Source organism: Botrytis porri (genome assembly GCF_014898465.1).
Source record: "Botrytis porri strain MUCL 3234 chromosome Unknown BPOR_003, whole genome shotgun sequence".
NCBI classification, from domain to species: Eukaryota; Fungi; Ascomycota; class Leotiomycetes; order Helotiales; family Sclerotiniaceae; genus Botrytis; species Botrytis porri.
Window position 1 is genome coordinate 1,836,194 of NW_024066077.1, and position 15,322 is coordinate 1,851,515.

Consider the following 15,322-nt stretch of genomic DNA (forward strand, 5'->3'; position numbering starts at 1 on the left):
AAAAGATCAATCAAGCTCGGAACTACCAACAACAACAACAACAACAACACAGTGTAATTAGATGCATGCATGCAGCAATGTCAGGATGTTCACGCACCATAAAGGGCTCCCTGGACATAGCGAGTTTGCTACGGCGGGTTCGTATGGGTCTGATTTATGTGTGATCGCCGAGATTGTCGATGAATGTTTCCAGGAATGCCAGTTTTTCTATTCGACATGCATTTAATCAGTCGATATTCCCTCATAAAGTAGAACGCGATGTAGCTTGCCTGAGATGTAACCTAACTCTTTTCCTTGATGATGGATTTGTATATGAAAAGAAGATATATAATCGTTTTCTAGGTGACTATGCATTGAGTCTGCAATATCACTCTAGGCCATTCTTGGCTTATATGCTGATAATATGTGAAGGGTATTGATGGTGTGGTGGTGCTTGTACGCGTGGTGACTGTAAGGAGGAGCTCTGATTAGAAGCGGATTGAGGAAGGGGGATTTGACAGTTCACAGGAAGAATACAAGAGCAGACAGTAGCTTTGGAAGATGACTGACTCTGTGGATGCTGTGTGAATCTCTTCGATTTCGATCTTCGAGTCTTGATTGCTGTAGAGAAAACATATTGAGTGGTAGAACCTGTTCAATTTATAGAGATAAGATTGATATTATCACACAAAAATTTCAACCAAACTCCATTGCATTATTTTTCCTTTGTAGATAGTCGAATTTTAGATCACTTAGTACTAGTGACGATCGCCTTTTCCCCGACTTTTGACGAAAAATGAGTCAACCCAATATTTGAAGCTGGAATTGCTTAGATATATCTATTTTTAGTATCATTCCAAGATGCAAAGATAGATAGACAGATCAAGACTAGAAACTCATAGTATACACATGTTCTAGGGAGTATGCGAAACTGTAAACAACAACAGTCCAATCACATTTCCATCCAGGGTGTGAAACGTCGCGTGTCAAGCTGGCAATTACAACTATGTGGGGGATATGAAAAAAGACGTCACTCAGGTAATTCCAAAGATCATTCATTAGCTTCGCACTAGCTCGAGTCTTAGCATCATACAATAAACATCAATTCCGACAAATGACTTGGAGACAGAAGATACCTAGTCAGGTAATAGTGTGCTTGGAAAAATGCAATCTTGACGGTGTCCATAAGTTCGTCAAATTTAACGTGGCGACGTAAAGTTCACATTAGCACACCGGTATTTGAGAAACTATAATGGTAGTCAGCTAACCTGTGAATCAAATTAATCATTCTTCAGATTTTGCCATTTCTTTGCTCTCGTACGTCAACAGTTGTACGCTATATCGGCTAAGTCTAGACTCTGGACACATAAGTCACATTCTCCTCGTCTTAGCATGATCTTTATACTTGACATTGCTGTATGAAGTCAATACGCACTATGTATGTGTTTACACTCTGGCTTGATCGACCGGTTTTCTTACATGATAGCTATTCGAATCTGGGCTATTTGAAATGGCCCAATTTCATCATGATAATCATTCGAAAAGTCTACACATCACTGACACCGGTAACAAACATGACCTTGGGAATTATATCAAATCTCGGGTCCTTCGCTGTTACTTGACACTCCTATACTGCCGCTTTGCCGAGTCGACAATTTTGAGGAAATCATCAAATGTCTATTTATGACTAGCTAGTAGCTAATCGTCTACTAAATCTTAGCCGGATGCTAGCTTGTCGAAAGATAGATTTGAGATCAGCAACCAAGGAGGAACGTCATACCTTTTCTGACATATTTAAAGAAGAGATCCCCCCGAGAATCAGAGTTCTTCAAACCTCAATCCACTTTCATTCATTTTTATTCAGTCTCCCCCCTCGATTACTCAAGGGAATTTCTCCTCAACCAAACTCACCTCTCGATTAGTTATGATGCGGGTTACATATACTCGCATCGGAGCCCCTCGTTCACGACTTTAGCAACTCCTCCGCAGGCATACCAAGAGGCGAGACAACTTCGACAATGGGGCTGCAAACATTCTCAGATGTTTTCGAGCACTTACAACAGAAAACCAGCAGCTCAATCGGTGTGTTTGTGGAAGCTGCAGTTTTCAACGTATTCCCATCATCTTATTGACACACTCTACATCAGGAAAGCGAAGGGAGATAGTATACAAAGCGGTATTACGCACGCAAGCCCTTATCTGGAGATCCAACACTCCGAGGGGGTTTCAAGCGAGATATTGTCGACGCTATGGTGTTATTCGTACCAGGTCGATACTGGTGTTGGTATTGATTTAGAATTGATTCCATTCTCAAGAGGAGACATGACAGGATCACAAAAGTTGGCACAAACAACACCGGAACCGGTCAGGAATTGGATACCTAAGACCATATGGCCAGAACTCAACAGCGGGATCTTTGATGCTGCATCTACGGAGCAGACCCTTCAACGACTACAGCAATACGGATACGTTCAAGATTTCAGCTACTCACTTCGCATGCTTCGTCAGGAAGAGAGAGAAGAATTGATCTCTTACAAGGTGTTGCCTCCTCTCGACTCACTGCAATACAGTTAAAATTGAAGTTTTACTACCAGAAAGTCCTCGGTACCCGACGTCCAAGGTTTGAGTCTTTGGCAGAAGAAGTCACAGGCGATGAACATTCTCGATCCCCATCTGTCTACACACATCAAACCACCAGAGTTCGAGATACCAGTTATCTTATTTCTCCCAGTTGAATCCCAAGGAAAGTAGTGTTGACAGGAGAAGATCCCAGCGGCACAGTCGACTCCTACTCTTGAATGAAAAACTCTCATGTATCTTCACTATTCATTGAAGCCAACGCATCTTCATTTGCTTACTTTACCACAACATACTAACAAAGATATTAAGAACCAAGTACAAACACATTCCTCTCGCTTACCCAAGCTGAGTATTTGACCATGATGAAGTAAGAATACAAGATAGGTAGGCTTTGTTGACGGAAATCTGTTGGTTTATTCCCTGAGCGGATTGTTCCACTTTATATAAGAATAAATGATATTAAACATAATCTACCATTCTAGTTTCATTATAGTATCAACTAGTCCAGACCAAAGTAATCATTAAATGGGAAGTTAAACACAACACTAGAAATTAGCACACTCTCTAATATTCGCTAAAGCTCTACGAATGACCTCTTCCATCTACCGTTGCCCTTATTGTCCTCTCTTAAAATCTTCTTTAGATGAATTCCTGTAGTATTATTCATCGTATAATGAGAAATCCTATTGTCTATTTCATTTTCTCTGCAGTTTCTGATCTCTCGCGCCCTATTCTCTGTTTTCTCAATATTTCTTATACTCTTCAGCCTTCAATCTTGATATCAGCTATTGTTATATTTCACCCCTCTGTCCCCAGTACAATCCGAAAATTCTTTTACTGTATGTCACCTCCAATCCTGCGAGTGACTTTGATATAACATCGTATCATCATAACGCTAGAAAAATCCTTATTTCTCTCCGTTTCAACTATTTCGACTATTTCATCATCGTCGTTATCAAAACTCATCACGAACTATCCCTCGTTCTCGGTATCCTATACTTCCAGCTTCTAGTCACATAGTGATAGTGACATCTAGACTTCTACTTACTCCACACTCAACCTCCAGACCTGGACTTTCATCACATTGAGTATAATCATACGCACGGAACCATACGATCTAAAAATGATCATGATGATATTGGAATATCCACATCATCGAAGTTGCTGTATGGATAGCACTCACATTCGCTTTTACAAACCCCATCTATGTTTCTCCTCTTCTTCATGACATCTTCTTCTATTTCACAGACGTTCGCATGCCCCCAATGCTATCATGTCACAATTTCTATATCTAATTCATTCAATTCTGCTAGACGAAGTTATCTCCTCCAGTCATTTCCATGTGTAGAAAAGTGACCCTGCCCACTGATGATCTCTCATATTATGAGTACGATGATCACAGCTAGTAATTCACCTTTCTATTTGTATTTGCAGGTGACCACCTCAATTCCCATTCCAGACTTCATACTTCTATCTTCACTCCCGTTACACTTCCCTCCTGGGGCCGCCAATCATGACTTATCTGGCACCTCCTACATAAGAGCCCGGAAATTATCATTGACAAATACAATCTCAAAGGAGAAATCACTCACTCATTATACCTCTAACACAACAAAGGCGAAACGAATAGATACACTATAAAATCTATATTCCCGAATCCTCGTACCTTTTTCTCCTCCTCTCCTCCTCTTCATTTCTTAAACTTACACACTTCGTTATATCTCCCGTCTCTTTACTCTTCTCTTCACTTTTATCCTTCCCTTTTCTCTTCTCTCATTTCCCCCCTCTCTTTTCTTTCTCTTCCCTCTTCATTCTTCCCACTTCTCTATTTCATAACTTCTACATCCAAACCCCCTTCCCCTCCCACTCAAAACCCCAAAAATTAAAAGACCAAAACACGCAAAAAGAAGAATACTTTACACCAGCAACAAAAAAGTCCTATCGATCAGGTGCCTCTAGTCTCAATACCAACATCGATACCCTGGCATACATACACTTTGACACATTTCCACCACTCATCTTCACTCACCTTCACTCACCTTCACCACCATCCCATTCCATCCCATCTCAAGCGCCGACATATACATAGTCCTCCAATCCAACCCATACATCCCCAACTACCCAACTACCCAGCCAGTAATTCCGCATCCATATCTAGCATCCCAGACTACAAGACTTCACACCAACCAATCTTCCCCTATTATAAACATTCAAAACCGCATCCACAAGTCAGCATTTTATAGATTTTTGAATTTCCAAATTGAATCCACAAATCTAAAATCTTCGTATTATTCTTGAACTATGTGATTATTCCATACAGCTCTTTTTCTTAGGGTCAGATAATTCACAGCCCATCTAATACAACATCTTTCACTTCTATCCCATCCCATCTCATTCTATCCCATTCAAAAACATTAAAGCTTCTCGAAATCAACTACCGAATTACTAGGTATTCAACTTTTACCAAGAATTCTACAAGCTCGTTAACTTTGTTCTCAGGACTCGCATGTGTGTCTGAATAAATATACCGCACACACGTTTCCCTACATCTACCTTCAATCGAATCCCCACTCTCAGCACCGGCCGCCATGCTCTTCTCCAACCTCGTCTTACTTCCATACCGTTTAATGTCTAAGAACTGATGGATCAATGAAAAGGTAAATATATCTTAGGATTCATTCCGTTATATCAATCATCAAATGTGAATGCAAATCAAACGAGTGAACTGCATATATCGCACAATACAGAAATTGTAGCATTGCCTCATCCATCAATGGAAAGTAAATAGTAATGCATGCATTGTTTCGTTAACGCGACCTTAAACATCCTATAACCAAACCATCCTTAGGTACGACTACGCCGTGACGCGAAGAAAGAATTAAAACGCCTCAGACAATCATATCATTTCACTCGTGAGAATCGCGGATACTGTGTTCCCTCCTCTTCACCCCCTTTTCATTTCATTGTCACTGAGCCCCATCAGATCAACCCCGCTCTTGCTGCCTCCCCACCTCCCTCGCCAAGTACTTCCTCCATTCTAGCCTTCCCCTTACCAATACCACCTTCACCAACCCCCATCCTCATTGCGACATATCTCTGTGCTATAACTCCCACACCCAAACTTAATGTCTCCTCCACCCATTCTGCAACCCATTCGCGAGGATCCACTCCTCCGCTTTCTATAATTTGTTGAATCTCCTCTGGTAATCCTGCATGCGCATTCTCTGATTCTGTACCAAAGAAGCCTGACTTCTCTTTAGAGGGTGAAGATGTGGATGTTGGAGTTAGGGGAGCTGGAGCATCAAGCCATTGAATCCATTTAGCAGGAATGGCTTGAGTAATTGTATGGAAAGTGATGCTATGGATTGGATCTTGGAGGTAAATAGCGAAGGAAATTAATTCATCTGGTTTTGGTTTTTCGTCAACCACACCTCCTTCTGCCTCTTTTGCTGGACCTCCTTGGAACAAATCTTCCGGTGCTTCATGAGTAATCGCTTGGACAGCCATGAAAATATCGCTGCTGCGAACTGGATTTGATTCGCTAAGATTTTCGGTAGCTCGCTGAGCTGCGAGTTCGAGTCCACCATGCGCATCAAAATACTCCTTCGCATAGGCTTCTGCGCTTACGCGGACGAGTTTCGTTCCTTCAATAAGTCCTTTAACGGAACCAATATCACGATTGTCGGTCCCTACGCGCCACCAGGGTCCATCGCTCCACCCTGCATTGCCTCCAGTATAACCAGCTTCGGATGCGCGGCGTGCTGTGGATTCGTGACCACGTTGAATAACAAGCAGATCTCCTCCTTCAACTTGAGCCATCACACGAGAAAATGTAGAATAGATCAGAGGGTCGAGAGAGGGATATCCAATGAAATCATGGGTGATGTGGATTTGAAGTCGTTCGTGGGATGAGATAGGGGGTGCGAGAGTATGAAGAATGTTTGTAAAGGTTGGAAGAGCTCTAGATGTCAACTCACCACCTGCAATTTTAATTAGCACTGCTTCACTTGCCAGCTCTTCCATTCAAAATCCTACCAAAGCCTCTTAGAACTCCAACGTTTCCTTTCACTTGTTCTGCCCATCGTTTAGCTTCTTCATTTTGTTGTATTTCCTTCACAGCAGCTTGAGCATGGTTGACTGCTGCACTAGCTGTCGCCGTCGCTGTTGCAAAGACACTTCCCCATGACCATCCTCCACCCGTTGAAGGGGCTTCTGTAGCAGGCTGAGAAATTGGAGCTTTCTTTTCCGCTTCTTGAAGATCGCTACTAGTTGCGGAAGGGGTAAAACTAGTATGAAATGATCGAGTACTGTCAACAGATTTTCGCGGTAAAGCAGATTTCTCCTCGCTTGATCTATCCTCACTTCTGCGAGAAGCTGGTGGGGGGGTTGCTGTGTTTGAACGTTTCACTTGTTGAATTCGCGGTGTATGTGGTCGACTTGGTTGTTGTGCTCCAAGGTTTTCAAGTTCCGCAAGTAAATCTTGTTCTGATTGCGATGGTTGTTTTGTTTTATGTGATTTAGAAGGTCCCTTGGAAGAAGGTGCTTTAACTTTCACTTCATCAATGCCTTCCAAAAGTTCATTCAATTCATCATCAGTTGGAGCTGGCTTTGATTTCTTTGAAGCCATGATTGTATAATAAGTTGTGTATCGATTGGGGAGCAGTGTCAGAGAATGGATGATGATTGAAAGTATTTGCTTGGCTCTTAAATGATTGAACCCGTCAGAAGAATGATATAAGAAGTAATATTTAGTGTGACTGTCAACTGTCTTGAAGCTCTATTTTGACGTTATTGATAAAGCAATACCCAGGTAAAGGTCTCAACATCAACATGATATGGGGCAAGGCTAACGTAACCTGGGATCGAGAGGTGATTGGCTCCAGCCACAGTTGAGGCGTTTAAGCACCGAGCGCCGCCATCTAACATTTTACGAAAGCCGCAAACCCCAAATTGAATCGAAATAACCTTTTTAAAGCAGTAAAATGAGAATCTGACCGACTACGATACTTTTGAACAACAATAGCTTTATGTCTTAAAAATAGCATGTAGTTGATCATCGATATCTCTTGCTAATTCTCCTATAAAGTTTCCAAATCAATTTATACCCCTTTCCTCAAAACATTTTGGTATACATTTTCTTCCGGTTGCATATAGAGCTGCAAAACTCAAGTTTGAGACCTTGTGGACAAAAACTCGAAACTCTTTGGGTTGGAGCCAGCACAACGCATCGTGTTGGTTTCATTTTCTTCGAATCAATTCACAGAGAAAACTTGGGTTTTCTCTTCAATATGGCGCGAACCAAAGTTCCTCCTATTGCGACTCAAGATTCTACTTCTCATATTGAGAAAGGAGTTGGCTCTTCCGAGTCTCAAGAAACTTCATCTAGTTCTTTCACATCATTTTCTTCAACCCCAACATGCCCCAATTGCAGTAATACATTTGCAGAACTATCAGATGTGGTGAGTCTATCTTGATATAAATCCTTCTTCCTTCAGGTCAATCATTTGATGCTCATGAAATGTAGGACTTTCGTAGTCACGTGGCTGCATGCAGTCGGCCATCCACAGCGGAATCAGTAGGAACTATTACTACGTCAGGTAGTTCTCTATCACCACCTCCTACTTCACATGAGAATGTATATGCTGCAGCAAGATATTTATCCAATAAGGATGAGCCGAGACCAGATTTGCATTTCGACTACAATGCAGCTCAAGAGCCCGCTATTGCCATCGCTGACGCTGACGCCGACGAAGAAGATTCCGACCCAGAAGATCATGATCGGATTCAACCATATATCGATCCAAATTCTGAATTCGACTACTATGATCAAGTCGAAGGCCATGAAGAACATGATGTAGATATCAATGATCCAGATATTGGTCTTAAGTTCAAATATCCCAAGCTTCCCCCGGTGGAGCACTTCGAAAAATATCTTAAAAATCCTAGCGAAATACCATATGATGAACTGTACAAAAGAGCTGCGATTGTGAGCACAGTAAGTTACCGTCGCTACTTGTTGTCCCCGAGTTTCCTCTCTGATGTTACATTTGATATCATGCTTCATACTGTGTGGGGTAGGGAAACAGAATTAACAAATCCAATAGACTGTTTTAGCTGCCTGGCAAAGAGAGTTTGATGCAATTGACGAGGAAATCTACGCATATGAATCCCAGGAGAAAGAACGACTTCAAATCGAAAAAGAGGCTGAGAAAGCTTTAGAAGAGGCAGACAGACTTGCCGAGCAATTGGATAGAGACGATCTGGCAGCTACTGCAAAACATTACGCAGTGGAATTGAAATCAAAGACTCCAGAATGGACAGCTTTCATCAATCAGTATGATGAAGATGATGAATTTCGTCTACGTCTCGAAAGTCTTCGGGACCCACAATTCAGAGCTAAACTTCAAAGACAAGCTTTCGTTAGAGAACAAGAGAAGCAAAAGCTTAAGCAAAAGGAACTCAAAGAGTCAAATAAGCTAAAGCTTCTCAACGAGCCGCTGCCTGAGATTAAATTGACTAAAGAAGAGATAGAAGCCGAGAAAAGAAAAGCAGGACGTCTGATAGATCCCACGAAGTGGGACGATATGAAGCAAGCAGAGGTATACGGTTTCGAATATTCTTCCCATCCAAAACATGTTGGTGCTCAACCAATTCCATCGGCCTCTAGGAAGCGTGGTTTGGGTGAAATAGATATGAGTGAAGGTAGAAGTGGTCGAGCTCAACGAATGGCTACTAGGAAAATGTACGATCAAAGTACACCGGAGGATGAATCAGACAGTTTACCAGCAAAACGACAACGCAAGGTTCGCGTTCTTGATGATGCTATTGGAGAGTTATCAAAATCTCCTCGAAAACAAAGCCAAAGTCAAACCCCCATCAGAAGAACGTTTCCATCTGGAAAACCCATTGGAAGGCCACCAAAATCTCTGTCAAAGCTCAAGGATGTTCAACTTGCATCTGGCGAAGATGAACCGATACTTGAAGATGAATCTATCAGGGACGAAGATATTTCTCGACACCTCCTACCAGCCGAACAAGAGCAACTACAGCAGTCGGCCGAATTACTTGTCAATCAAATCGCCGAAGAATTGCCCGTTGAGCCGGTTGTAAAAAAGAAGCATGCAGGTGGTAGGCCACGGAAGCATCCGCTTCCTGTTCCTGCTCCTGTGGCTGTTGTTGACGTTATAAACCCCGCAGAAAAAATTACTACAGCAGTATCAGAGACCCCTGCGGCAATCGTACCTCCCATCAAGCCAAAGGCTAAAGTTACCAAACCAAAGAAGCAACCAGCCAAGTCAGCCAAATCCGGTGGTCGGGTCAAGGAGGAAGCTAATATCGAACCAAGTGCCGAAACTGAGGAAGAAAATGCAATCTTGCCAACAACCGAACACGATGATGACTCGGATTCAGAAGCAACTGAGGCAATCAATTCAAGGCGCGACAGTTCATCATCGCAGTCAACTATCTCTTCTTTTGGTAATCGTCAAATCAACCGTTCTTCCACCAGTGAGCAGACCCTAACACGTGAACCTCGAATAGCTACTCGAAATCGTGCAGCAGCATCTGTCGAAAAGTCAAAATCAATTCAAGAGTCCCCCAAGAAAGTCGTACGAGGAAAGCGTAATAGTAGATCGAGCGAAACTCCTGTCGCTAATTCTCAATTACTAAAGGCACGGAAACCACGTGGAAAACAGGCAACGATTGAGGAGGATGAAGAAGTGGACCCGTCACATGAACCAATCATCAAGAAGGAAGCAACTCCAGCCGCACATCCAATCATTTCACCTTCGTCATCCCGAACTAAGCGCAAGCGAACAGTTGAAGTCAATTCCGACGCGCCAACAGCTCCAAGTGCCTCCCCTACCAAGAAGGCTCGTAAAGGTCGTCCTACCAAATCTTTATCAGCACCTTCTGAGGGGCCTCTTATTATCTCGGCTTCGTCATCAAAAATCAAGATAAACAAGAGGGCCAAAGGACCTCTTGCAAGGATTCTTCCACCTCGTGAGCCCAGCACTCGAGCTCGTCGGGCTCCAAAAGCCATTCGAAACACTGATGATGCTAACGAGGATGATGAGGATGAAGATGAGTTGCAAATGCCAGCAACGGAATATGAAAGGTATCAAGCTTTGGCTGATCCGAGGAGTCCCATTACGTTGGGAAAGAGGATTCGAAAAAGCGTCATTGATTTAAGAACAGCTATGGAAGGTGGTGATGATGAAGATGGCGATGACGAGTTTGAGGGGTGACTGGGTTTGAAACATTCCACCATCCTCATCATGATGGCCAATCTCCCTAATGGTATGAATTTCCGCATTTTTGGCATTCATTTTGTCATGTCATCTCCAAGTTTCAAACCTTCACCCAAGCCAATAGCCTTGCATTACAACTCATTCAAACTGGCAAAACACCGACGCCTACGATTCTTGCTACCATTCTCAGTGGCAAAAAAAAAAAAAACGATCCTCCTCTTGTATCGATGCCATCGATTGAATCAATCTATATGAACCAAAAAGGTTCCGGAACAATCCTTTTAGGCCCTTTTTATGACGACGACTGTTTTATACAACAACACGTACATAAATTGAACGAACCTCACGAGGTGTCCCTGTTACATTTTCTTTTTTTGACTTAGCATCTTGTATTCATCCTTGTCCATAATTAGTACACGAGAACCATTGGACATATTACACGGCGGCGCTCTTCTTTGGGGTCCAGCGCAAGAATTGGATTTTACCTTCATTTTATATAAGCGAAAAGACGACGGAATTAATTGCGTAATTATGGCCATTGTCTTACTGGTACAATGACTGAACGGAAGGGGTATCTGTATTTCTTAATGAATATATGAGTATGGAATCGGATATTGTGCGTGCATATATATATGCATTGGAAGGTTCTCGGGGTTGGGATAAATGGGGGTTTTCCCTTTATACATATATCTCATGGACTTGGAGTTTTGGTCAGCGGCAATCAATTTTTCTCTTCTCTTTTTTGTGCATAGGATTATAGGAATGTACGGTATTGGTGTGTGTTTCACGCCTGGAAATATAGAGATATAGCGTAACGAAATGGAATAATTGAAAACCTCGACCAGAGCTAAGATTTCTTGACTACGAGGATGAAATGATATGTGCTTCTACACGCATTGGAAGTTGGACTTGTATCTTGAGTCTCTGGACGTGTGAATATATTGTTGATGTACCCAAGGAATAGGTATCTCGCAAAGTCTATCATGAGTTAAAGCAATTGCACTTCTATATGCCGGTTCGTGTCTAGAGGGTATGTGTACATGTAAAGAAACTTCGCGAGCAAATTACTTTTTAAGAGGGAAAAAGATTGGACGGGACTTTTCACTCGAATTTAGATCTTTCTGATGATTTGCCATTTGGTCTATCTCACTTGATCTCTTGATCTATCTTCCATCTTCATCGAATTGAATTTGAGAAACAGATTTATTTTATCACATTGGGACGTATCTGAACATTTGATGCACTCTCTGTATATATTTACGAGTATTTGTAATTTGTGTTGATTTTCCATTACCTGTACCATATCCCTATGTAATCTTACGTATTGAATATGAAAAAATCGTCCATCTTCGTTATATTTATTGATTAAATGATATCCATATCCCAATATATATCCGCGATAACCAAAAATTACCGTACCACTTATCATCATCAATTTGATACATCTCGCAACAATAGCAATTTCAAGAGTCAAACCACATTTATATCCAATCTCCCCTCGCCCCTTTCCCCTCTCAACACCCTCACTCAATGCAGAGCAATCGAATCGCCTGCACCTCTCCTCCCCCCAAACCCATCCGCCGTCGAATTCCTCACCCCAAACGCACTCGCCACAAACCCCACTCCTCCAAACGCGACGCAAAACCACAGTCCAGTACTGTACTGTTCTAGATTCCCCTTCCCCTTATCAATATCCACCGCTTGTACCACCGCGCTCGCGAGCGCCAATCCGACACCCGACCCAATCTGAAACGCGGTATTGATCATACCGCCACAGAGACTCTTTACACTAACTGGTACGCTACTGAGCAGGATAATCGTGCAGGAGCAGTATACGATTGTGACGGCAGCGACGACGAGGAGGGAGGTAGGGAGGACATGTGACCAGAAAGATGTGGAGGAGGAGGTGAGTAGGGCGGCGGGGATGGGTGCTGCCATCATCATGAGCATGCCGATCAGAAGCACTGATTTGGTGTTGTAGCGCTCGAGGATCTTGCCGACGGACATGGAGAAGATGAAGCCGGTAGCGCCCATAGGGAGGAAATAGAGGGCCGTGGTGCCTGGGGAGAGACGATTGATTTCTTGCGCGATGAGAACGATGTAGTAGAGGACGGTTTGGTAGCCTCCGTAACATACTTTGGGGGTTGTGTTAGTACTCAAAATTGCACTTCTCGAAAGAGGGGAAAGGGGAAAAGGGGGAAAAGAAGAGAGAAAAAACCCCCAAAACATACCAAACCCCGAAATCCACAACGCAGCAAAATTCTGTATTTTCCACAGCGAAAGCGGCATGATCGGATGCGAAGCCCTCTTCTCCACATAGACAAAAATCCCCAAAACAGCCACCGACAGAATCAACAAAACGATGATAAAAGCCTTACTCCATCCATACACGCCTCCACTCGACAAAACAAACGAAAGCAAGATAAGTCCCCCCGTCGACAATCCCGCGCCCAAGAGATCTAAGCTCGGTTTCTCCTGTCCCTCCAAGCGATCCTTCGGCAGAATAAACTGACCCAAGACCCCCAAACTCCCCGTCAACACAGCAGAAACATAGAACAGATATCTCCACCCCAGACTCCCCGTCAAGAACCCTCCAAAAATAAGTCCCGCGCAGAACCCCACCGCTCCCGACGCCGCAAAGAAGGATAACGCAATCGTGCGATCTTTAGCCACAAAATACGATGAAATAATTCCCACCGCAGAAGGAACCGTCATCGCGGCTCCAATCCCTTGTAGGGCGCGAAAAATAGCAAGTTGAATAAACGACGTCGCGAATCCATTTGCGATTGTCCAAATAGAAATCCACAGCATCCCAATGAAGAAAATAAGTTTACGTCCGAAGCGATCACTCAGTACCCCAGCCAACAATAGGAATCCACCAAAGGTTAACGTGTACGCACTGATTAACCATTGTAAATCACTTGCTTTCGCTCCGAATTCTTTCTGGATGGCGGGTAAACTGATGTTGACCCCAGTCATAAAAACATTATCCATAAGCTGTGCTCCGCATGTTGTGAGGAGAATGAGTGCACCGCGGAGACTTTTCACACTACCGATATCCGGGTATGAAGTTTCTGGCAGATTTCTCGACGGTTCTTCGACTTGCAGCTCGAAATATTCCCGTGGAGTGGCACTTCCGCTTCCGTTTGCAAGTCCCTGGCCATTTCGATGCGAATGCACACCCGGCGTATTAACCGTCGAAGAAGGCGAAGGCGGACGAGTCGAGTATGGTGTATTGAATTCGCTAGGCAATTCTCTGATCGTACTGATAGGACCCGGTTTTGCAGCTTTAGGAAAAGATATCGTGGTATTATCCCTTTCTTTCCCAGCATCGCTTTCTCTCGACGATTCTCCATGCGCTTCAAGATACGCATCCTGGTGTCCATTAATAACACTAGCTGTCCTCGTCAAACTCTCCAGATCCTCCGCGCGCACACTATCGCGAAAGGCTAAACGTCCAGATACATTTGAGCGACGACGAGGTTGTGCTCCAATTCCTACTCCTAAACCTACACTGTGCGGATCTTCGTATTGGGAATTTCTTCGTTCGGAAATCGGAAGTGTGTTGTGTTGGCTGGTAGATGCTTCGCCATTGGAAGCTAATATTGTGAAAACTATTAGCTCTGAAATTTTCTTGTGGAACTACAGAAATTTCTGCATTGGCGGGGATGAAGGGGTAGAACTGACAAGACATGGCTGGAAAAAAACACTATTAAAATTTCAATTAATAACAAATTAACTGCGAAAGAAATTCTTTCAAAATTATAACGAGCACTCGGCCCTCGAAGATAAAGACAAAGATAAGTTGGGCAACAGCTCATACAATTCATCCATTTCATATAGCAACCCACAACCCCATAATTTTGAAAAAATTAACATCATCGATAAGCCTGAAATTTTCCCCGCCACAGGGAATTTTGGGTACAATCACACCTTATCGACCGTGAAGGGTCTTTTTTCTCCTCAAATTTTTTCCGCCTAGGAAAGTTTTCCGATAGCTATCTCTGTTTCTATCAAGAACCTGAACCTAGCGGACCAGCGAGTCGAGACATAGAGAGACAACGCCTAAAATCATAGTGGAGATCTTCTACTTCACTTGATGATTTTTCTTCAAAGCTTGCATTTGCATGTAATATAGTGTAATTATATATTAACCAGCCACTTAAAAACACACATTCTCGGAAATGATTACTACACATAACAAATCGGAAGGTGTTTGCCCGCACATCCGATGTACCGAAGTGTTTGATAGCCCTTGAACTGTCTGTATTCGGTTCGGTTCCGATGCCAATCTCGAGGAGGGGTTCAAGCTTGCGCTTGCAGCCTTACACGTCTGCAGATCATTCAAGGACATGCATTGGGGTCTGCAAGTAGAGTACAATAAAAAGAGACAGCACAACCCAGTCCAGCCTATACTTTCATTGCCCTTCACCAATTGTTGATTTGATCAGAAAAACAAGAAGGGAGCTCGGGGCTTCTGGTACGAGGAAGATCTAAGCTTGAGAAATTATCTC

The 15,322-nt window shown here is 43.1% G+C and overlaps 4 protein-coding genes across 4 annotated transcripts; 2 read left to right on the plus strand and 2 right to left on the minus strand.

The window, feature by feature from the left end:
- Window positions 1-1,997: 1,997 nt before the first annotated feature.
- Window positions 1,998-2,553, plus strand: EAF01_002604 (uncharacterized protein; the record flags this gene model as incomplete). The annotated part of the gene is made up of 2 exons (XM_038910857.1): window positions 1,998-2,065; window positions 2,127-2,553. 2 exons carry the CDS (start codon window positions 1,998-2,000, stop codon window positions 2,551-2,553), a joined length of 495 nt encoding a protein of 164 aa, XP_038773779.1.
- Window positions 2,554-5,538: 2,985 nt separating this feature from the next.
- EAF01_002605 (uncharacterized protein) lies at window positions 5,539-7,186 on the minus strand (the record flags this gene model as incomplete). The annotated part of the gene is made up of 2 exons (XM_038910858.1): window positions 5,539-6,539; window positions 6,595-7,186. The coding sequence occupies 2 exons, from the start codon at window positions 7,184-7,186 to the stop codon at window positions 5,539-5,541; spliced, it is 1,593 nt and encodes a 530-aa protein (XP_038773780.1).
- A 661-nt stretch (window positions 7,187-7,847) lies between these two features.
- Window positions 7,848-10,805, plus strand: EAF01_002606 (uncharacterized protein; the record flags this gene model as incomplete). Its single annotated transcript, XM_038910859.1, has 3 exons — window positions 7,848-8,018; window positions 8,084-8,554; window positions 8,664-10,805. The coding sequence occupies 3 exons, from the start codon at window positions 7,848-7,850 to the stop codon at window positions 10,803-10,805; spliced, it is 2,784 nt and encodes a 927-aa protein (XP_038773781.1).
- Window positions 10,806-12,335: 1,530 nt separating this feature from the next.
- EAF01_002607 (uncharacterized protein) lies at window positions 12,336-14,502 on the minus strand (the record flags this gene model as incomplete). Its single annotated transcript, XM_038910860.1, has 3 exons — window positions 12,336-12,943; window positions 13,040-14,407; window positions 14,496-14,502. 3 exons carry the CDS (start codon window positions 14,500-14,502, stop codon window positions 12,336-12,338), a joined length of 1,983 nt encoding a protein of 660 aa, XP_038773782.1.
- Window positions 14,503-15,322: the final 820 nt, after the last annotated feature.